General features: G+C 32.7%; 10 protein-coding genes across 10 annotated transcripts, besides 1 other annotated feature; 5 read left to right on the top strand and 5 right to left on the bottom strand.

The window, feature by feature from the left end:
* Positions 1-73: 73 nt before the first annotated feature.
* On the top strand, positions 74-1,210 carry TVAGG3_1033780 (glycine-rich protein family; the record flags this gene model as incomplete). Its single annotated transcript, XM_001316381.1, has 1 exon — positions 74-1,096. One exon carries the CDS (start codon positions 74-76, stop codon positions 1,094-1,096), a length of 1,023 nt encoding a protein of 340 aa, XP_001316416.1.
* Positions 1,211-1,565: 355 nt separating this feature from the next.
* TVAGG3_1033790 (glycine-rich protein family) lies at positions 1,566-2,629 on the top strand (the record flags this gene model as incomplete). Its single annotated transcript, XM_001316382.1, has 1 exon — positions 1,566-2,603. One exon carries the CDS (start codon positions 1,566-1,568, stop codon positions 2,601-2,603), a length of 1,038 nt encoding a protein of 345 aa, XP_001316417.1.
* A 231-nt stretch (positions 2,630-2,860) lies between these two features.
* On the bottom strand, positions 2,861-5,515 carry TVAGG3_1033800 (EF-Hand calcium-binding domain-containing protein 6-related family; the record flags this gene model as incomplete). The annotated part of the gene is made up of 1 exon (XM_001316383.2): positions 2,885-5,236. One exon carries the CDS (start codon positions 5,234-5,236, stop codon positions 2,885-2,887), a length of 2,352 nt encoding a protein of 783 aa, XP_001316418.1.
* Positions 5,516-5,682: 167 nt separating this feature from the next.
* TVAGG3_1033810 (regulation of SNARE complex assembly) lies at positions 5,683-7,381 on the bottom strand (the record flags this gene model as incomplete). Its single annotated transcript, XM_001316384.1, has 1 exon — positions 5,738-7,381. One exon carries the CDS (start codon positions 7,379-7,381, stop codon positions 5,738-5,740), a length of 1,644 nt encoding a protein of 547 aa, XP_001316419.1.
* A 627-nt stretch (positions 7,382-8,008) lies between these two features.
* TVAGG3_1033820 (DBF zinc finger family) lies at positions 8,009-9,304 on the bottom strand (the record flags this gene model as incomplete). Its single annotated transcript, XM_001316385.1, has 1 exon — positions 8,009-9,304. The coding sequence occupies one exon, from the start codon at positions 9,302-9,304 to the stop codon at positions 8,009-8,011; it is 1,296 nt and encodes a 431-aa protein (XP_001316420.1).
* Positions 9,305-9,486: 182 nt separating this feature from the next.
* Positions 9,487-10,053, bottom strand: TVAGG3_1033830 (uncharacterized protein; the record flags this gene model as incomplete). The annotated part of the gene is made up of 1 exon (XM_001316386.1): positions 9,487-10,053. The coding sequence occupies one exon, from the start codon at positions 10,051-10,053 to the stop codon at positions 9,487-9,489; it is 567 nt and encodes a 188-aa protein (XP_001316421.1).
* A 2,021-nt stretch (positions 10,054-12,074) lies between these two features.
* Positions 12,075-12,122: a mobile genetic element.
* Positions 12,123-14,218: 2,096 nt separating this feature from the next.
* TVAGG3_1033850 (uncharacterized protein) lies at positions 14,219-15,410 on the top strand (the record flags this gene model as incomplete). Its single annotated transcript, XM_001316387.1, has 1 exon — positions 14,235-15,380. The coding sequence occupies one exon, from the start codon at positions 14,235-14,237 to the stop codon at positions 15,378-15,380; it is 1,146 nt and encodes a 381-aa protein (XP_001316422.1).
* Positions 15,411-15,570: 160 nt separating this feature from the next.
* TVAGG3_1033860 (uncharacterized protein) lies at positions 15,571-16,131 on the top strand (the record flags this gene model as incomplete). Its single annotated transcript, XM_001316388.1, has 1 exon — positions 15,571-16,131. The coding sequence occupies one exon, from the start codon at positions 15,571-15,573 to the stop codon at positions 16,129-16,131; it is 561 nt and encodes a 186-aa protein (XP_001316423.1).
* A 254-nt stretch (positions 16,132-16,385) lies between these two features.
* TVAGG3_1033870 (serine threonine-protein phosphatase family) lies at positions 16,386-17,532 on the top strand (the record flags this gene model as incomplete). Its single annotated transcript, XM_001316389.1, has 1 exon — positions 16,410-17,327. One exon carries the CDS (start codon positions 16,410-16,412, stop codon positions 17,325-17,327), a length of 918 nt encoding a protein of 305 aa, XP_001316424.1.
* Positions 17,533-17,733: 201 nt separating this feature from the next.
* Positions 17,734-19,085, bottom strand: TVAGG3_1033880 (uncharacterized protein; the record flags this gene model as incomplete). Its single annotated transcript, XM_001316390.2, has 1 exon — positions 17,790-19,085. One exon carries the CDS (start codon positions 19,083-19,085, stop codon positions 17,790-17,792), a length of 1,296 nt encoding a protein of 431 aa, XP_001316425.1.
* Positions 19,086-20,872: the final 1,787 nt, after the last annotated feature.

A 20,872-nucleotide genomic window follows, 5' to 3' on the forward strand; every position in this document is an offset into this window, starting at 1 on the left:
ATATTATGTCAAAGTATAAAAACTAAAACAGAACTGATGTTTCTAATTGATTTGTTGATACAACATCTCAAATATGAAAGAATCGTGTTTAGAATACTCTGATCCTAGCAATGATACCATTTATGTAGCCAAATTTGATAAAAAGCGTTTATGTTTCACATTTCAAGGTGTTAACAATGGAATTTATAAAACATTATTCCTAAGTGGAAAATATCGAGTTGAGCTATGGGGAGCAAGTGCTGGAGATACAATTGGCCCTGGATACAATTATCCCGGTGGCAAAGGTGGATATACTAGAGGTGAGATTGAGTTGAGACAAGAAACCTTCTTTACTTTTTATGTTGGATCGAAAGGAGGTAACACTGCTGTAGGATCATCGGCTGTTGGAATTGCAGGGTTTAATGGAGGGTCTATTGAAGCATATGATACCAGCCATGGAGATAGTCCTTCTGCTGGATCAGGAGGATCCACTGATATAAGATTTAGAAAAAATTCTTCACACAACCCCACCATTTATGATCGAATCATGGTAGCAGGTGGTGGTGGGAGCAGTGGTAGTTATGTTCGTGCTGGTCTTGGTGGCCACGGGGGTGGAATCAATGGGACATTTGGAAATATATCATCTGATTCACCTCTTCCTTTGGTCAAAGGTGCAACACAAACAACCGGAAATCAAATTCTCCAAGGAGGAAAAGGACAAGATGGAGCTTCTGCAAGTGGGAGCGGAGGTGGAGGATATTATGGTGGACTAGGTGGTGCTATTTTTTATCCTGATGAATATACGTCAGGAGGGAGTGGAGGAAGTTCTTATATAAGTGGTCATCCAGGTTGTGTTGCAATGGATGATCAAGGAAGAGCATTGGGAACTAGCATACACCCTTCTGGTTTGTTCTTCAAAAATACGTTCACAATTCAAGGGAACTCTGAAATGCCTGCCTCGAACGTGATTGATGGTTTTGAAGAACTGGGACATGTCGGAAACGGTTTCGTTCGTATTACTATATTGAGTGATTTGAATAAGTGCTCTTGCAATACAATAGTATATAACATACGTCTATTTCTATCCCTTCTTGAATTCATTTTCATCAGTGAATAAAACTGCATTATTCATGATATTCTTGATCATTTCGAAAAAATCTCAATATCTTTAACAAAACATATGGTTATTGAGAACACACTGATTGTTATAATGAAATACTTTCCTCTTTTAATGTAGATAGACAACTAAAATATTTAATATCTTGAAGAAGTCCATCATTTTTGAAATAAAAGATGCATAAAGTCTAAGAATTGGCACATTATTACTTTGAAATATTAGGATATTAGATTAAAAAAAGATTTTCTTTCGGGATTGAGTGTTTTAGTCGAGTTTATAAACTGTTTTTGCGTCTTTTATACTATTGAGTATATAAGTCAAATTATGAACTGATGTGACACGTATTTTATAAGAATGAAATTTTGAATTTTATTCTCAGTGCATTTAATTCAATTCTTGAAACTAGTATAAGAAATGAATAGCATAATCCTTTTATTGATTGCCTGATTTATTAATGAATACATAAAATATGCAGGAATCATGTCAAATATATTATAGTCCCAGCAATGATGTCATTAATGTAACTAAAAATGATAAAAGGTTTTCTTGTTTCGCATTTCAAGGTATTAATAATGGAATTTATAAAACTAAATTTCATAGAGGAAAATATCGAGTTGAATTATGGGGAGCAAGTGCAGGGAATACAGTTGGTAGAGAGTATAGCTATCCCGGTGGAAAAGGCGGATATACTAGAGGTGATATTGAGTTGAGACAAGAAACATTTTTTACTTTTTATGTCGGAACGAAAGGAGGTAACACTGTAGCTGGGTCATCTACCGTTGGAACTGCGGGATTCAATGGAGGATCTAAAGGCGGATATGATAATTCAAATTATGACAATCCTACGGCTGGATCAGGAGGTTCTACAGATATGAGAATTCAAAAAAGTGACGTCACTGATGCGACAGTTTATGATCGAATAATGGTTGCGGGAGCTGGTGGAAGCAGTGGCGCTTGGACGTTTGGAGGTCTTGGTGGTCATGGAGGAGGTGTTAAAGGAACTCCTGGACTTATTTTCCCAGGACACGCTCTCCAGTATGTAAATGGTGGTAATCAAACGCATGGCTATAAAATACTCCAAGGAGAAAAGGGATCAGATGCGGCTGCGGCTGGTGGAAGCGGTGGTGGAGGATATTACGGAGGTTTCGGAGGGGTAATGGGAAATACTTACTCAACTTCGGGTGGTGGTGGAGGAAGCTCGTTTATTAGTGGACATATTGGATGTTTCGCAATGGATAGTAATGGGAAATCATTGAAAACCAGCATTCATCCTTCTGGCTACTTTTTCACTAACACAGTCACAATCGAAGGAAATAACTACATCCCTTCGACTTCCGATATTGATGAATTTGAAGAATTTGGACATGTTGGTGACGGATTTGTCCGTATTACTGTATTATCTCAAATATATGTTTGTTCAAAACCAATCACTAATTTTAATTGTCTCCAAATGTTATTCATTCTTGAATTTATTTTCATTAGTGAAAAAAATATCTTTAAAATGTAATGTTTAGATTCTGAAATCAGTAGTAGATCAAAATTGGAATCAGTTTGGATTAAAAAGGAAAAAATCGCGCCGTCCAGGACTTGAACCTGGACTCTACTGCTCCGTAGGCAGTCGCCTTATCCAATTGGGCCAACGGCGCTTCACGTCTACAGTTTATTTTTTAAAACCAACATGATCTTAGCTTATTCATGAAATAGAAGAGTGATTTCTTTTTTTGTTACATCAAAAATAAGTTAAATTAAATTAATTACTGAAAATAATAGTGTAAAAACCAAATAACTTTACTCACCAATTGTTCTGCTGTTCTCAACATCTTTGCAGAAGTCTTTCCATCTGATTTCGTCTGTGATTCCAACTCTGTACTTTCTGAACAAAGCGTTGAGTTGGCCGGCGCGGAGTACAATTCCTACGTCCTCAAGTCTCTTCTGGAATTCCTTAGATGGAATAGTTTCTCCTTCGATTCCAACGAAAGCAACAGCAATTCTTCTTCTCTTGCAAGCCAATCTGTCTCTGATCTGCAAGCATGTTGCCATTGCATCTCTGTTTACTTCTGCGCTGATTGGTTCTCCAGATAATCCAGCCTTTGCAGCTTCGGAGTCGATATCTTCTGCTTCTACAGCTCTTTCAAATAACCTGTAGTTGAAGATTTCCTTCTTTCTTGAGTCTCTGAATGCAGAGCACAAGTCTTCCATCTCAGCTCTCATCGCTGTGAACTGGACGTTGTTGAAAGCAGCAGCGACTTTGAAGACCTGGATGAATCCTGTGTGCTGTGGATCGTATGGCTCGAATATGTCTGTGACAGAGAGTCTTCTCATCCTTGAGAAGTTCTTGAATCTGCGGAGGAAGTTGTGGACAATTGGAGCGAAATCTGGAAGTGGTTTCTCTTGTTGGTATGATTTCTCTGGCTCTGGTTCTTCCTCTGGTGTTGCGTGGTTGATTGCGGAAATGAACTCTCTGTAGTTGACTTCTGGAGAGCCTGTGACTCTGAAGAAAGACATCAATCCGCGGATTTCGGATTGGTTCAACTGCATGTCAAGTAAGACATCGAGGAAAACTTGGTTTGGAACACATCCTCTACGGCGCTTGTCATTGCGCTCGAACTGTGACTGAAGGGAGTAAACGTTGGCGCTCTTCTGGATGTTGAGAAGAAGAAGATTGAGTGCTTTTGGCGGTTTTGCGGCCATTGATGGATCTCTTGCGGAAACTGCGCCTTCTTCGATTGGTTTGCGAGCGGAAAGGCGGAGTTCGGCATCTTCTGGATCAACGGACTTGCAGAGATCGCGCCAGGAGACAGTTGCGAACTTCTTGCCTGGATATTGTTGGCAAATGAGGTTCAAATCTTCGCGATTTGCCTCGAAACCGATCATTCCGAGTGCAGACTGTAATTGTTCGACTGTCATTTCGCCTGTATTTGCGCGGTCGAAGCGAGATGCGGATTGTGTAAGTGTTGTTGGGTTTGTTTCAAGGAACTGCTTGAGATTTCCAATAACATCCTTGATTGTTGTGGATGAGCGCATTGTCTGCTGTGGTTTGATGTCAGAAACGAATCTGTGGTAGTCAATTTCGCCATTTTGAAGTCTGTAGTTCTCTGCGATAGCGAAAATCTCATCGTTAGAGAGAGAAAGTTGCATTGAGGCAACAATTTGTCCGAAAACGCGGATTGGGCAGGAATCTGGGTTTCCATGTCTTGCAAGTGGATCGAAGTAGTCGCTAACATGAATTCTACGGCTAATGATGATAGCACGGATATCATCAAGAAGCTTGTCAACTGAAATTCTTGGTTTGGATTCAACTTTCTCCTGTTCGGCGGAATCATCAGCAACTCTTGGCTTGTAGGCTTCGATTGTTGCAATGAACTGCTTGTAATTGCAGTATCCTGTGTCTTCTTGGAAGAATGGATAAGCAATGTCACGAAGATCGACTGGAGAAAGGGAAACACCTGTTGATGAAACTGCGGAAATGAAAGTATCCATTGGGATCTTGCCACTGTTCGATGAATCTAAGCGGTTGAATGTTCCATACAAATCGACAGAACGAGACTTGATGTATCTCCATACTGCAACGAAGCAATCTGGGAGTTCATCGATAGGAGCATCTGGGTTAACTGGTTTGTTTGAAACAGTCTGGACATCATTTTGAAGTCTGAAATAATCGATGTAGCCTGTAACTGTATCGGCATAAACCTTAACAAGAGTTTTAGTAAGCGGGGAGCAGCCAAATGCTCTGTAGAAGTCATTAGGATTAACTTTGCCTCTGTTTGCTTGATCGAAAGGCTTCAAAAGTTCACGGATCGTTTGTCTGCGGACGGCAAGCTCACCACCGAAGCGGCGGAGTTCTTCTGTGCAGTTTGGTGTTCTTGAAGAAGGCTGATTGTTATAGCTCTTTGAGAGTTCAATTGATTGCTGAAGAGACTTCCAATCAACACCTTCTCCCTTCTTGAAAGCATCTGCAAGGGTTTGGACTTGCTGTGGTGTGAAGTTCAAACCAATTGATGAAATCCATCTATGAAGAGAGACTGGGGAGATGATACCGTTGTGCTTACGGTCATAGTTTGTGAGTTCTAATTCAATATCGACTGCATTTCTATCACAAATTTGTCTAATGCGTGCAATAAGTTGCTGAACAGCTTCCATTTCTTACGTTTACAATTTATTTTTTTATTACAAATGTGATATGAAATATTTATCATTCTAGATTATGATGCATCAAAGTAATATATGTGGTTGTTAATTTCGACCGTTCAGGGTTCATGGAAATCGTCATTACAAATCTATTTGACTTCGAAATTTGTCATGTTTTAATAATTCCTGGATAAACTAGCTCATTTATGAAATATACAATGTAAGTTTGAGAGAAGTCAAGCTCGATGTCTCTCATTAATGATTCTTTTGAAATGAATATTACTCTCTGACCTATAATAGCTTATTTCCAACCTTGTACAGGCTTAGATTGCTTAAAACTAAGCAATGTGCATCATTATATATGAAAATTTATTATAAAAATTCAATTCAATATTGAATAAATGTTGAAAAAAGATACCATGGATCCAAGGAGTTAATAATAAAATGTAAATATAGTAGAAAGTATTTATATTAAACAATTTTAATAATAATCAAACAAAATGAAATATTATCTCATTGAAATACTGTTGAGATTATTATTCTTGATGCATGATCGCTTTCCTGGTCATTGTTGAATCTTTCTTTGACGTTTACAGCAGGATCAATGTGTTTGCAAATCGGACAACAGTTTTTATCTGTTCCTGAGCAACTTTGGTGGACAATATGGCCACACTTAAATATTGCGCATGGATATGTAATCTTTCTTTGGCAAATTGAACAAATTAATGGATATTGAACTTCTTCTGATGTCTTTATTGAGTTTATTTGATCTTGGATGGCTTTCTGATCATGAACAACTCTCTTGTTTTCATTGTATAAGTTTGCAAGCGCCTTCTTTATATTATTATCTATGAATTTGAAGGTAACTAATGGATTCTTCAACAAAGTACTGAAAACAAAGTCAATATTTCTGACTTTGAGAGTATTTATGACAGCTTTTTGTATGAAATGAACGAAATTATCAAAACCTTGTAATTTAGCCCATTTTTGTTCACCTGTGTATATAGCAAATAGATTACTCCAATCTTTAGGATGTATTGATGCTTCTACTTCAAGACAATAATCAATTAATTTCTTGTCATCCAAATTATTATTCAAAGCATAAGTAATTGCATCATGGAATAATTGTTTTCTTGTCAAGATCCATACAACACCTAACACGTATTTGTTTTCCGCGCAAATTGAAAGGATTTGGTTTTCATTAAATTGAATATCTTTGTTTTTGATAATTGCAATGAACGCGGTCTCGTTTGAGATGTTGTCTGAGTTGAACATCGTTTTTGTTTTGGATGGCAGAATTAACTCTAAATACAAAGTAACCAAAAGCGGAGTCGGTTTCTCAGCAATGGCGTCCTTTAGGAAGGATGTCAAGTAAGCTGGATATCCCCAAAGTAGTTTAACGAACTCTGTTCCGTCGTTTTGGGCTTCTTTTCGATAATAAATCGAAGCTGCTTGAGAAATCAAGCGTCCTGATGCGCTATCAAGACTAAGTAATGTTGGTCCGAATTTCAGAAGTAAATGCTTTCCATTTGGATCCTGACTTGAGTTATGAATTTTTGTTGCGGCTTCGAGATAATTTTTCTGCTCAAAGATTAAGGCTTGGATGTCATAATCAGAAATTCTATTACTGATTCTAATACGTGAAGCTTCATTTTGATATCCGCATTGATTTAACATATCAATGATTGTATCAATATTAAGCGTAGGATAAAGAACCTTGTATTTAGACCACTTCGGATCTTCTGCTTCACTTATTTGTCCACTGTTAACTTTCTGTGCATTGTTTACAATTGTTACAAAGTTATGAACACTGTCGTTTAATTTGTATTTCGAAAGGATGGAAATCAGTAATTGAGTAATGTGAACTGTCGCTTGGCCACTCCAAAAAACTTTCATTAAATATTTTGGCAAATGCTTTTCCAATCCATAATTAAAGAACTTAACAATAACTAATTCTGGATCATATTGTGAAATTATTTGAGAATATTTCTCTAATGCGTCGTCATAGCGTCCTTCGATAAAATCATTCTCTGCATTGCGTTTAACTTCATCATAATCGATGATAATAAGTTGCTTAGGCATCATTTCTTCGAGTCTTACTTGACCTGATCCAGACGAATTTATTCTTCTAATTCCTTTCAATTTACCTTCTGTCATTTTTAATAAATGTTTGATTTTGCTTTAAATATATAATAACCAAAAGTATTCAAATAAGAGTTGCTATGAAATTAGTCGAAGAACTCTAACAAATGCTTCCAATATCTTTTGAATCTTATATTCATGATCTGTGAGCGATAGTTTTATTATCTTCTTGGATTTTGATTGTAACCTGAAGCATATGCAACAAATGAAGGAAAAATAAAAAAAATTATTTTAAAAGGTATATAACAATACATGATTTTATTTACAAAACTTCATCAAATAACGCTATATTTTATCTGATCAGAATCTTTTGGTTTGACTAATCAGAAGAAATATGTACAATGAGAAGAAAACAAGAATACATTGGTGCATTTCTACAATTAGTTCGCTATAAATTGAAATGGAACCAAAATATGAATAAATATGGATAAAATAATAGTTGTGACACTTTTTACGGGCTTATAAATAAGCCCGAAAAAGTATCAAGCAACTATTAAAATATATATATTCACTTTTTAATCGTCGTCCCTCCTCTCAAAAAGTGACTAATATATTTTGAATATATTTTGTGTTTTTTCATTGAAATAAGCAATCAATATGAGTAGTTCTGAGATATATCACTCTAATTCTATATAAATTTGTCTATGAATCCAATTCTTTGGCAAATTTCTCGTTGATATCTTTAAATAAGTCGTCAAGTTCCTTCCAATTGCATCCACGAGCACATTTAATATGATTTTCACTTGCTCTATGTGCAACAGCGTCAGTAAATCTTGTCTTGCATATTTCGCAGTAGTTAATTGCGATTGCTTCGTTTTCCACAGCATTTGGCTGAGCTTCTTGTTTCTTCTTCTGTTTCGCGATGTATTCTTCAGTGTTCGTAGGCGGGTTTTCGAAAGGAGAGATGTTCAAACCAGGAAATGACATCCAATGTATTTTTGGAGGTTCTTTGTTCCCAAATTCGGTGTAAAGAGGTCTAAACGAATTTCCCATTGCTGCGGCAACGCAACAGTTCTGTAGGGGCTTTTGAGGGGGTGCCTCCTTAGCAGATTTCTGATTAAGAGCGTTTCTTATGAAGTCATCTGTCATTTGTGGCCTTCCTGGAACTTTTTTGAGTGTTACATTGGAATATATTCCGTGATGGCGGATTCCTTGTAATGTACTTGGCGTCTTCATCTCTTGTATTGATAGTGGTGGAGGAATTAAACCCTGTTGTTGCTGTTTTTGAGAATTATGATGATGATGCTCCGAAGAATGTGGTTTTGGAGATGCTAGTTTAGCTGATGTTGGTGTTCTAACTTGTACTGATTGTAAATCTAAGTCTGATGTCGATGTTAAATGGCCTTCAAAATATCTTTCTTCCTCTTCTTCAAATTGAACAGGTTCTTCTATTTGAGGTGGTAAATCGAAGACTTCTGTTGTAGAATGTGTGTGATTTAAATGAATCTGTGGCTCTTGTTCGATTGATTTTTGAATATTTTCAATATAAATCTCAGGTTGAGATTGAATTATTTTCTCTCTTTCGATTTTCATCTGAGATATTTCAAAAGATGGATGGATTTCCATTTGAAAATTAGTTGGAGTTCTAATATTTTGCATTTTAAATAAATCTATATCATTAAGATCGAATGAATCTGAATCTGATGACGTCTCTATATTAATTGGCGAGTTTTGCTCGAAAATATTGTTAGTAATTGGAAATGATGGAATATGTGATGGTCGAGAATATACAGTATTAGTTGCATGATAATATGGCTCATATGGTTGTCTAAAAACTATAGGCTTTTCTTGCAAGCTATCTGTATTTGCGTTTTGATTAATTAAATTGTCATAATTTTGAGAAAAATCATTAATATCCTGATTTTTACGACCAAATTCATTAATAAACGCTGAGAGAGGATCTCCAGAATGGCCTGGATCCCCGTCGCCTCTCCGCATGCAATAAAAAGTGACAAATTTTTAATTTGCAACTGTAAAGATTCTTTGTATCTGCAAGAAACGCAAATAACGAAGTATAAGATAAACAGCTTAGTAATATTTTATTTAACAACAACAAATTATCAAAGAAGAGACAGAATATCAATAATTATTCTGTATTTCGAGATATCCTCTATAATGTATTATTTAGGCTTCTTTCCTTCAAGGCGCATTCTACGTTCCTTTGCTCTCTTTTCTCCATTTTCTTGAGATTCTTTCAATCTCTTTTCAAATTGCTTTACAGTATTTGCAATATCAATACCTTTACGAGATTGTGCGCTTCTTCTTGTCTTCATCTTTTCTAAATCTTCCTCTTCATGACGAATGTAAGCAGGAATTTCAGCTCTTTCTGCGGATTCTTTCTTAAATGCATCATCAATATTATCTTGGTTATTCTTTGATAACTCTTCAAGACGCTTCATGTGCTTTTCGAGAGTGCTAGCTTGTTCTTTGTGATTTGCGATTGTATTGTCATGATTTCGCTTAATTCTGAGTTCAGTTATACGAGAATTGAATGACGTTTTAGCCTCTGCTTTAGGTTCTATTTCATTTTTCATTGGTGGAATATTAACTATTGCATTTGTATCTTGTGATTGATCAAATTCATTAAGGAACAACTGAAATGACTTGGAAAAGAAAATGTTGTTCAAATCGTCTGTATTTTTTATGTAATTCTTATTCCTGTTATCCTGTTTAAGTGTTTTGCTCATTTTTGTTTTTTAAACGTACAGTAATTGCATTCAATTTGCGAAACAGTGTAAGAAGTCATATCAACATTTTCTTGCACATCAAGAATTATGCAATGTGTAGCTTGTGTATATGAATTATATTGAAAACACTGTTACTTTTTAGCAATTTGATAATTCATTTCAATTAGACGTTAATGATGATACTGTATTAACTCTTCAGGTAATTTGCTTCACTATGGGTAAAGATATTTTTACATAATTGTCATATTCTGTCGATTTTAGATCATATCTTTATTTATAGTGAAGCTTTCAGCTCTATCTAGCAGAAATCTCTTATAAATGGCTAAATTATTCCGAAACATGTGATTGTTTCTACATTTATGTCTGAGTTATAAGATGATTAACCTTCATAATAGATTATTATTGATAAATACTAACATTTAAAAGGGGTTTTGAAATTTAATGCGGTTTTATGCTAGTAATGCATATTAAGGTTTGTTACATGCATCCAATGAGTACAAGATAACTTACATCTAAGTATTCTAATTGCAATAATTACAATTCAACATAAAATATATTGTTAATTTCAAGTTTTATTGATAATTTTATTGGGGTTCACCTAATTTCCAACTTTTTTGAGTGAAATTATTTAATCGAAATTGATTAGTGGTTTTTATATGTTCATTTTATAGCATTTCATAAGGCATTACTACTGATCATTAAATATTTTGAGGTACTCATTCGTAAGAGGTAGGGCAACGATAGGTCCAAAAGGCTTCTCTGATAGATTTCCTTGCCTTTTGGATATGCTATAATATATAGCCTAGCATGATAGGATATGATGTCAAAAGTTAGAACATAACTTAGGATCTTGAGAAAAATGAAAAACAAAAATTACATAAAAAAAGAAAAATTTTATCTAATTTGTTTTTTTGGACCGAATAAGTAATTTTATTGAATTTCAATACGACACATAGATTTTATTATTAGTAATAAATATAATGGTTTACTATTAACAAGGAACCTAAACTAATGAAAATTTGATTTCAAATATTGTATATGATTATCATAGATTACCAAAATATATTGCTATTTATGAGGATATAATATTGATTATTAGTAAATCGTATAAATTTAATAAATATACCATGAATATTGAATGAATTTCTTGATTCATAGGGGTAAAACGCGCTTTTATATGATTTAGACAGAGAATTTATGAGATGTAAATATCACAATAAAGGTTTATATTGAATATTTTCTAAAAATAAATCGAAATTATAAAAAACAATACATTTATTCATTGAAACTACTTGGACAAATATGAAACAAGCATTCAGGCAATACTTTTGAGACTTCAACGCATCTGATAATTTTTATATAACTTCACCTCTTATGCTTAGAGTGGAGGTATTGAGATCGTATAAGTATAGATGAGCTCACATTCAGATATGATGTGTGAACTTCTGTTTTCACTGCAATTTTGAATCAGAATAAACTCAAAACAAGAATAAAATGATATACTCACTCTCTAAATGTGTTCGAGATTTAAAGTTGTATGAATAAAACGATTCATCTTTCGAAGCCTCCCATTTAATGAGAGACTTCGAAAGATGAATGTATTTATGTAGATGAAATACTATATATGACCATGTGTGATACTAAAGATATCAAAATGTTCATTTTTAAGTGCAATAGAAGGGTTATCTCTCGTAAAATCTCAATTTAAGGAAGATTTAGAAAGAACTCCTTTCCTAAGTAGATAGTGTGTGGTTTCTGTCTTTTGGTTGATCAGGAACTATGAAATTAAGTCGGACAGAAAGAAGTTCTTTCCAAAACAGACTCCAAATGAGTTGTTCGAAAAGAACTTCCTTCTGTATATGGATAATTGTAGTTACCGCACTGAAGTATGTGATTGTGATGATGGAGTTCTCGATAAATCTAAAATCGGATTAAGATTAATTGAAAACTCAAGTAATTCTTTGAAATCTTGTGTTGTCTGGCACTATAATAACCAAAGAATGAGAATATTATGTTGAATGATGAGTACGTGTGCTCGGCATTCGCCGAGCGAATTGAGTTTAACGTACTATGAAAAGTGACAAATTTGGGCTTTTTTTCCTAGGGTTATGATCTCTTCCTTTCTGCTCAATACGACAGAAATGAAAGAATGAATTTGTACTCCCTAATTGATTACTACAATCTGTAGCTATCTTTAACATAGAATTAGCTGCATTGTGATTTATACTCCAGAATTATTCAATTTAAGATCAACCTCGTAAATTTTAATCATATTGCACCAATACTCCTACGTTGAGATAAGAACATGATTATACATACCAAAGCCCCATATTAAAAATCAAAATTTTAGCACCTCCATTATGCAACCACATTATTCGTCGCAAATAAGTATATTTACGCATATTATGATGCATATTCACACAACTCGTATACATGAAAAGTTATTAAAATCAGACAAAATTATTGCAATAAGGAAAAAAAAACAACTTTATTATATATGTTAGTAATGAATTACAAATATTTCTACAAAGAATGCTCAATACTTCATATAATCTTCGAATATTTCTTATTACAAGTTAATACATTTTGACTCGAACATGATAAACAAAAGCTGACACGCTGATTACTACATTTATGAAAATATAGTACGTTTCCATTCATCTGTTTACTTGTTTTTGTTGGAATAAAATCATTTTTTTTTCTTTCATGAAATAAGAATTTTGCTGCGAAAGCAATATCTCTAACAATAATTAATACATTACGTCAACTCTGGAATGAGTATTTATCAAATATGATATCAAAATCAAAAATTAGTTGTTTTTTATGAGTAAAAACGATGTAAATTGATTATTTGACTAATTATCAAATACTTTGATTTTCCAAATTTTTTTTCGAAATTGATTTTTTCATGTGAAAATTCAAATTGTTTAATTTCATTTTTGAAATTTTAAATTTTTTTTGGAATTTTGAGTTGATCAATTCAGCAGAATTGATAATGCTATTGCTTTAGGGCATACCACAAGGTGATGAATAAAAGGTGAACATTAACAAATTATTTTAAATCACAAATATCATCCTCATCAACTTTAATTCTAAAAAGAACTGTACTGAATTATGAAAATGCATGATTTACATTATTAAAATCTTTGAATGAAAATAGTACAAGATAAGTTTTTATTCATTTTTAATTAGATTTAAACGAAAAACTACTCCATATTAAAATTTAAGTCGAGAAATCGTATTTTGTTCTTATTTGTTAGCATTTTGTAGACATTCTAATCTTGAATTAATTTGTTACATGATATTATTAACAAATTTAACTGAAAAAATATGTTAATATGGAATAAACCATGATTATATAAGCTATCAATGCTATATATACATATGTAAAAGATTCATATTAACTCAATTAACAAAAATGATAGATTTTCATAAAGGTTCAATCTAGGTTCGTCCGAAAATTTTGATTTTTATATAGAAGACATAGTTTCATATACATAATTAAATTTTCAAATAAATTTGATCATACCATTTATTAAGCAGGATAGTATATTAATTACTATCAGTATAAAAATATAAAAATGATTATATTTAATTATTGCATAATTTAGTCAAAGAGTTATAAACCTCAAGTGATTGTTATCACCTTCAATGCACGTATACTTTATTGATTCATAGATATTTAATCTATGTTTGACATGTTGTTGTCGTCAATCGTTTTGTTCCCATTCTTCCTAAGTTAGAATTAGAGAATACACCATCCACATCATCTAATTTGGTCCTCAGCGATAGATTGGTTCATTTTGGAGGAGTCCCATCGGACAGTTTTCGAGCACCAAATATCAAATTTTAATGTATACAAATCTTTAGTGATTTATCTCTTTTATGATGAGTAAAAGGTTTCTGCTCATCAACATTTGATTTCCGACATATATGATTTCTAATTGCAATTATTTACTTTCTTTTTATAATCTAACTCTGTGACTCATACCATAAATTAATTATTGGAAAGTGTCAATATGTTTGGCACAACGCATGGCGGAAGATACCAAACCATGCAGGGAATATGATACGTTTAAGATCTCCGAACTTTTTTTCCAAAAATTTTCTATCGTTGCCCTACCTCTCATTCGTATAGGGAAATAAAATATAATTTTTATTGAGAAAAAAAGTAAATTCTTATGTTATTAAATAGAACCATTTCCTCTCTTGCACTTGCAAAAATCTTCAATGGGTCACCATTTAGGACTACTCAGACTGGTGAAACACTTAAAGTTAGCAAATCAATCTTTTCAAAAACATTAGATCCATTATTTTTTGTCAAAAGAGGTTCACATTTAAGTTTATCTAATACAGAATTTAGGAATATTGGTTCTTCTATTGTGAAAATGGATGCATCTATTACTTATGAGAAATCACTTATAAATCAATCAATTAAAGAGAGTGTTGATGATGTCAATCACTCGAGTATAATAATTCAGAATTGTAAATTTATCAATGTGAAATTTTCGAGTAATTCACAATATTTAGCAATGATAACCTCCAGTCCAACATTAATATATAACAATACATTTGCATACATATCACTGAAAAAGGGCTTATTCTATATTATCGATTCCTCAATCAATATCACTCAAAATGTGATTACTAATTGTAATGGTGACTCAGCATCATTGTTCAATATCACGAGCTGTTCTGGAACAGTTACTGATAATAATATTACTCAAAGCAAAAAATCTACACTCATTTTAGTTGATGATGTAACAAATATTTCGTTCAACAAGTTACAGGTTGATTATAGCTATGATGAATCTATCTCAGCCCCTGTAATAGATATTCAGAACTCACTAGAGGTCACAATTGACTCTCTCGGAATTTCTACAAATTCTGCAGATTCAAATGCAATTATAAACATGAGCAATGTCACTAGGGCTACAATATTTGCTGCTGCTTTTATTAATATTAGTAAACCTGTTGAAGTATCTTCATTAACAGCATTAATATTGAAAAGATGGTGTACTAACGCTATAACTGATACTATAGGTAGTTCAGAGGACAGTATTATTGCAAATGTATCAGGTAAAGTAAATTTATCCACATGCTCATATGAAAATATTATTATACACCTTGCAACTGCAACTCCTCCTCTCTCGACTTCAGAAAAGATTGCAATGTATATAACAATTGCATTCTTTTGTTTATTCTTTATTTCAACATTTATTATCCTGATTTCTTTGATCTTTTGCAAAGTTGGTATGAGTCAGGAGATCCAATTCTCAGAAGAAATGGGAGAAGAGGAAGATTCGTTTGTTTCATTTGCCAATTAAACTTCATCAATAAAAATATCTAATATTTACTTCAGCATGATAAAAAATCTCTTTTCTAAGTTTATTTAGACGTTTTAATAAAGCAACTGATCTATGAAAAAGATGTAGAAATCTTGAAATGAGTCTGTTTTGGGAAGAAAGAAAATCTTTGAAATTTAGGGGAATAAAAGTGGTTTCCCCCAAAATTACAATGGATCAAAGTTCCATATTTCAACAAGCACTAGAAGAATGCAATATTGATGTTTTAACAGGCGTTTATGTCCCTACTCCAGCTCTAACTCTACGTATTCCAAAAAGTAAAATTATATCTGTAGAACCTACAGAAAGATTTCCTCTTGATGAACCTGATATCAAAGAACCTGTATTCGATGATTTGAAAGAAGCTTTTCTATCAGCATCTTTAGAAAAAATCGTTATGAGCCGAATGAAAGCAAAGAATTCTAAAAACTCGGGTCCATTATTGTATTCAGAAAAAATATCACCATTACCTAATGCTGAAGAGTTTGTTTTATACAAAAGGCAAAAAGCTACTCAATTGGCCAAAGAATGTAAAGATGACGATTTACCTGAGCCGATTCAGCTTTGTACTTTTCCTACGTGCCTAAATACGGCAATTCCAACATATAAATTCTGTATTAATCATCTTCCTTTGGATCCGAATTTTAATGACCAACCATTCTTTGTCAAATGTCCACAATGTGAGCGTATAGCGCAAGTCGGGGACGAAAAATGTGTGTTTCATAAAAAATAAATGTTTGTTTGTATCGAATTTTAATTATATTTTCTTCAAGCATTGAATTACAGCGTTCGTGAGTTACCGTTGTGAAATGCATTTAGTTTTGAACAAAATTAGCATCATGCCCAAGGAATGATAGCAAATAACGACAATTCGGAGCAATAAGTTTTAAAACCTCATTTTGAGGTAGAATTTGTTATTAACTTTTTATTGCTGTTCAGAATACATCACAATTCCATATTCCAAAACAATCAAGGCCGATTGATCTCTATCGTTCTTCATTTTTTCCAAATATGGGTGATTTTGATCTTGATGAGATCTTAGCCACAATTTGCCGTGGTGAGGCACTTGATGAAGAAGTACTTGTTAAATTGCTTATGAAACTTATGGAAGTTCTTTCCTGTGAAAGCAACTTAATCGAAATTTCTTCTCCGATTACAATATGTGGCGATGTACACGGCCAGCTTTATGATGTATTCGAATTGTTTAAAGCTGGTGGTGACCCCGCTACTACCAAATATCTCTTTATGGGAGATTATGTAGACCGTGGATACTATTCCGTTCTTACATTTTCATACTTAGCTGCTCTTAAGCTCCGCTATCCAGGAAATGTCTACCTTCTTCGTGGTAACCACGAGTGCCGCCAAGTTAACCAAATGTACGGTTTCTACGCCGAATGTGTTCAAACATATGGCCACATCGGAGTTTGGAACTTATGCAACGAAGTATTTGACCTTCTTCCATACTGCGCCCTTATCGATGGTGAAATCTTCTCAACACATGGTGGTCTTTCTCCACAGATCCCTCTCATCGACAAAATCAACTCTATATACCGTGTTGAAGATGTACCAGCTACAGGACCATTTGCAGACCTTACATGGAGTGATCCAGACGACTGCTGCTGGAGTCCAAATCCAAGAGGCGCTGGACACTTATTTGGCGAAAGACCAACACGCGAATTTTGTCACCTCAATGGCCTTCGCTTCGTAACACGTTCCCACCAGCTTGTTATGCAGGGTTACGAATGGTATTTCAATAAACTCCTTGTCAACGTTTGGTCTGCTCCGAACTACATGTATCGTAGTGGCAACCAAGCCAGTGTTATGAAATACGCTGGAAATGGCGAAAACGAATTAGTAATTTTCGGTCCATGCCCTACTTCAGAGGCAAAGGTCCCAGCGGAACTTCCAACATCTTCATATTTCTTGTGATTTGTTTTCTTCAGTGTATTATGGCAATTTACTTGAATTCTTCCAAAAAAATAGCACTATAATAATTTCAACAAAACAATAAGTAAGCAATGGATGAATTGTATTAACTAACTCGAAACTAACACTAAGCTTACACAACCGGTCTTTAAATCTTTAAAAACCGAGACAATTGCCACATATATTATAGTAATATTGATTCATAAAGGATAAAAATATGTTCGTTTTAATGAATTACTTTCTTTACCATTTAAGTTTTTCTGAACATGTGAAAAAAAGATATGAAGAAAATAATTTCACTTATTGAAGATTGTTCTTAAGTAACTGGATTGTCCATATGCAAATAAACCATTTGTCATGTGTTTTCAGGATAAAATTCAAAAATTGCAATTAAAATATTACAATATTTAGAAGAATAAGAATAACAATAGAGTGTTTATTTGTAAGTTACAAATGGAAAATTATTTAAACATAAGAAATCTTTGAAAATGATGGGCTGGGAGAATCATCAGAATCTGATGAAACAATCTGACGTCTTATCTTTTTATAATTCTTCCCGAGCCTATTAGTGACCTTAATTAAATCATTAATGTGGTTTCCAGCTTTGTTCCTTAATTCAGACATCTGATGAGATTTGTTGGTTTTAGAGAAGGATTTTGTCTTTGATTGGTAAGCCATTTCATCAACAATCCTCTCTGCTTCATCGGTCTCATACTTTCTGATGGATTTTCTTGATTTGGATGGTTTGACTTCAACAATTTCTTCTTCCTCCATTTCATCTTCTGATTCGGATGAATCTGAAAACATATTTTTATTTAGAATCTTTTGTTTGCTGAAGCTTTGTTTCGAATAATTCTTCGACTTTGAATAATTCTTGGATTTAGAAAATCTTTGGGGAATTTCGTCTTCTTCCTCTTCTTCCTCATAGCTATCATCACTAGAGCTGTCCTCAATGAGCCTGCGAGAGTACTTTGTCTGTGTTGTTGTCTTTTGCTTGCTTGCAGACTTCTGAACTTTAGATTTAGAACGCTTGACAGGAATTTCTTCTTCGTCATCATCTGAAGATGAATCTGTAGAGCTGCTGTCGTAGTGTCTACGCTTAAGCTTTGTTAAGGCTGCCTTTAAACTACTCTTTCTGTAGTTGCTTTCGTTAATCAATTCTTCTTCTTGCTTTAATTGCTGAGCTAAGATTTCACCTAGTTCATCAAGCTTCTGAGTAAACTTATCTTCGTTTGATTTGCTTGCCTTTGTGATTCTTTCGTTCAAAAGTTTTGAATTTGTATGAACTGTATTGACTAACTCAGCATATTTTGAGTTTAATACATGAAGATTCTTTTTAGCATGGTTGTATTTCTTCTTTAATGCTATATACTCCTCATTTTGGGAAGGATTTTGTACTCTGTCACAAAGTTGTGAAACTAAATCTACAAGAATGGTTCTTTTTTCTGCATCACTACGAGAAGGTGATGAAGGGAATGGAATGTATTTTGTAATCATGGAAATTAATCTTGTCCACATTTGATTCCATTGCTGTAATTCAATTGAATTAGAATCCTGATTGTATTGACCTGAGACTCCATCATTGTTGCCACTAACTGATGAACTTTCGCTCTGTTGCTCAGCTAATTTTAGTAACTTTTCATATTTTAACTTGATTTCATTGTATTCTTGCCTTGTCTGGTTTAAAGAATCAACAAGGCTCTTTGAACTGGTATGGTGTTTGGAGATCTCACTTGAAGATGAAAGAGAAAGTTGGCTCATTTATCTAAATTTAATTATTATTAAACGGTCACTTCTACAAATTTTCTACATGATAAAGGATTACAATAATGACGACGCAAATATATACATTATGAATTGTAAATTATTGAGTGGCATTGTTTTGAAGAATCTCTTTTTGAAATTTGATCAAAAAATTTCCCAATTTAACTAGAATTATACTAAAAATAGTCATTTGTAAAGAGCACCTTAAATATTGAATATTTTTGGGCTAGAATTGTTGAAATCAGGATGTCGAATTCTCCAAAAAAAAATTCAAAATTTAGAAAATGAAATAAAAAAATACATTTTTTATCATAGAAAATACTAAATCATAATTTTTTTGATAAATCCATAGTTCTATTTTTATGTAATATTTGATTTTTTAAAGGAAAATTTATATGAATTCATTACATTTGTGGAATATTTCAAATCTATGCCAGATAATTCTTGAAAATTCGCGAATATTGTGCATAATATAGACATATTATAAATGACTAATCATATTTGCAAGAATAAGCTTCAATTTATCTCATGACCTGTAATTTTTTAAAATCAAAAAAAGAGACCATTCATTTCAATTCCAATGATGCTCTAGGTTCAATAAAAAAGATTCTGTAAAAAACGTAAAATTGTATGGCAAAATTCAAAAGAGAGAACAAAAAGGAACATATTTAGTATGGAAGTTAAAAAGCATATTTACAAAATTTGTGAATATCAACAAATTCACTCACAATGTAAAAATTCAATATTTCGTCAAATTCATCATAAATGGGATGTATTATTTTGGATATGGTCATGCAATGTATGACTCATTTATTTAGTGGGTTCTGTAAAAAACACTTATTGAGGCATTCAATGATTTCTGAATTTATTTTAAGTTTTAAGTTGAAAATGTAAAGAATATTGCTGTCTAATGATTTTTTTTGATTGTTACAAGTCATTAAATAAAAATGTGGCATTAGGATAAGATAAAGTGAGTACAAAGTTAACTCAATGATCAATAAGTTGAAATTATGGATGATCAACTAATAGATTTCAATACATTAGCATTTAATCATCTTGTCACGTGAGTATTTGATCATTTGATTATATAATTATCAACAAATTATGATGTTGACATAAATTAGGAATGCAAAACTAATGTGGCGGTTATATTGAACTTTATTGGTATTAATAAAATATTTAACAATAAAGTTTTTAAATTGAATGGTCAGAAATTTGTATAGTGTTTCAATTTAAAAAAACGAAAAAGTAAAAAAGTTATATTTTGTAATCTAAAATATTTGCAGCAGCAATATTTGTTCGATAAATAGAAAATATACATTGAATTTATTTTCTGAATTTGAAAGCTAATTTGTCATTGTTATTCAATTGTATCATGTTATTATATCTTTTTATATTCATCCCAATATCTTAATATTGATTTTTTTTAGTTCTCAAAAGTTCGATATCGAAACTTTTTTTATTTTCATAATTAATAGTAATTATTAATGTATTAATATTGTAAGATACAGATGCACGTGAGAAATGAATTGAATTCAATTATAAAATGATTCTAGAAAAGCATTTATTAAAATGAAATTAATACCAAAATTTGAATAGTTTTTAATTTGAATAGTTAATTTTTGAAAATACCCTTTCTAATTGTTCGTATTGAATTTTTCAATACACACATTTCAAAAGCAAATGATAGTTTAAACATTCCTTATAATGATACCTCCATTAATTTTTGATAAAATGTCTCTTAACAAAACAATTTTTTACAATCTTTGAAAACTTCTAATTGT

Source organism: Trichomonas vaginalis, chromosome I (assembly GCF_026262505.1).
Source record: "Trichomonas vaginalis G3 chromosome I, whole genome shotgun sequence".
NCBI lineage: Eukaryota > Parabasalia > Trichomonadida > Trichomonadidae > Trichomonas > Trichomonas vaginalis.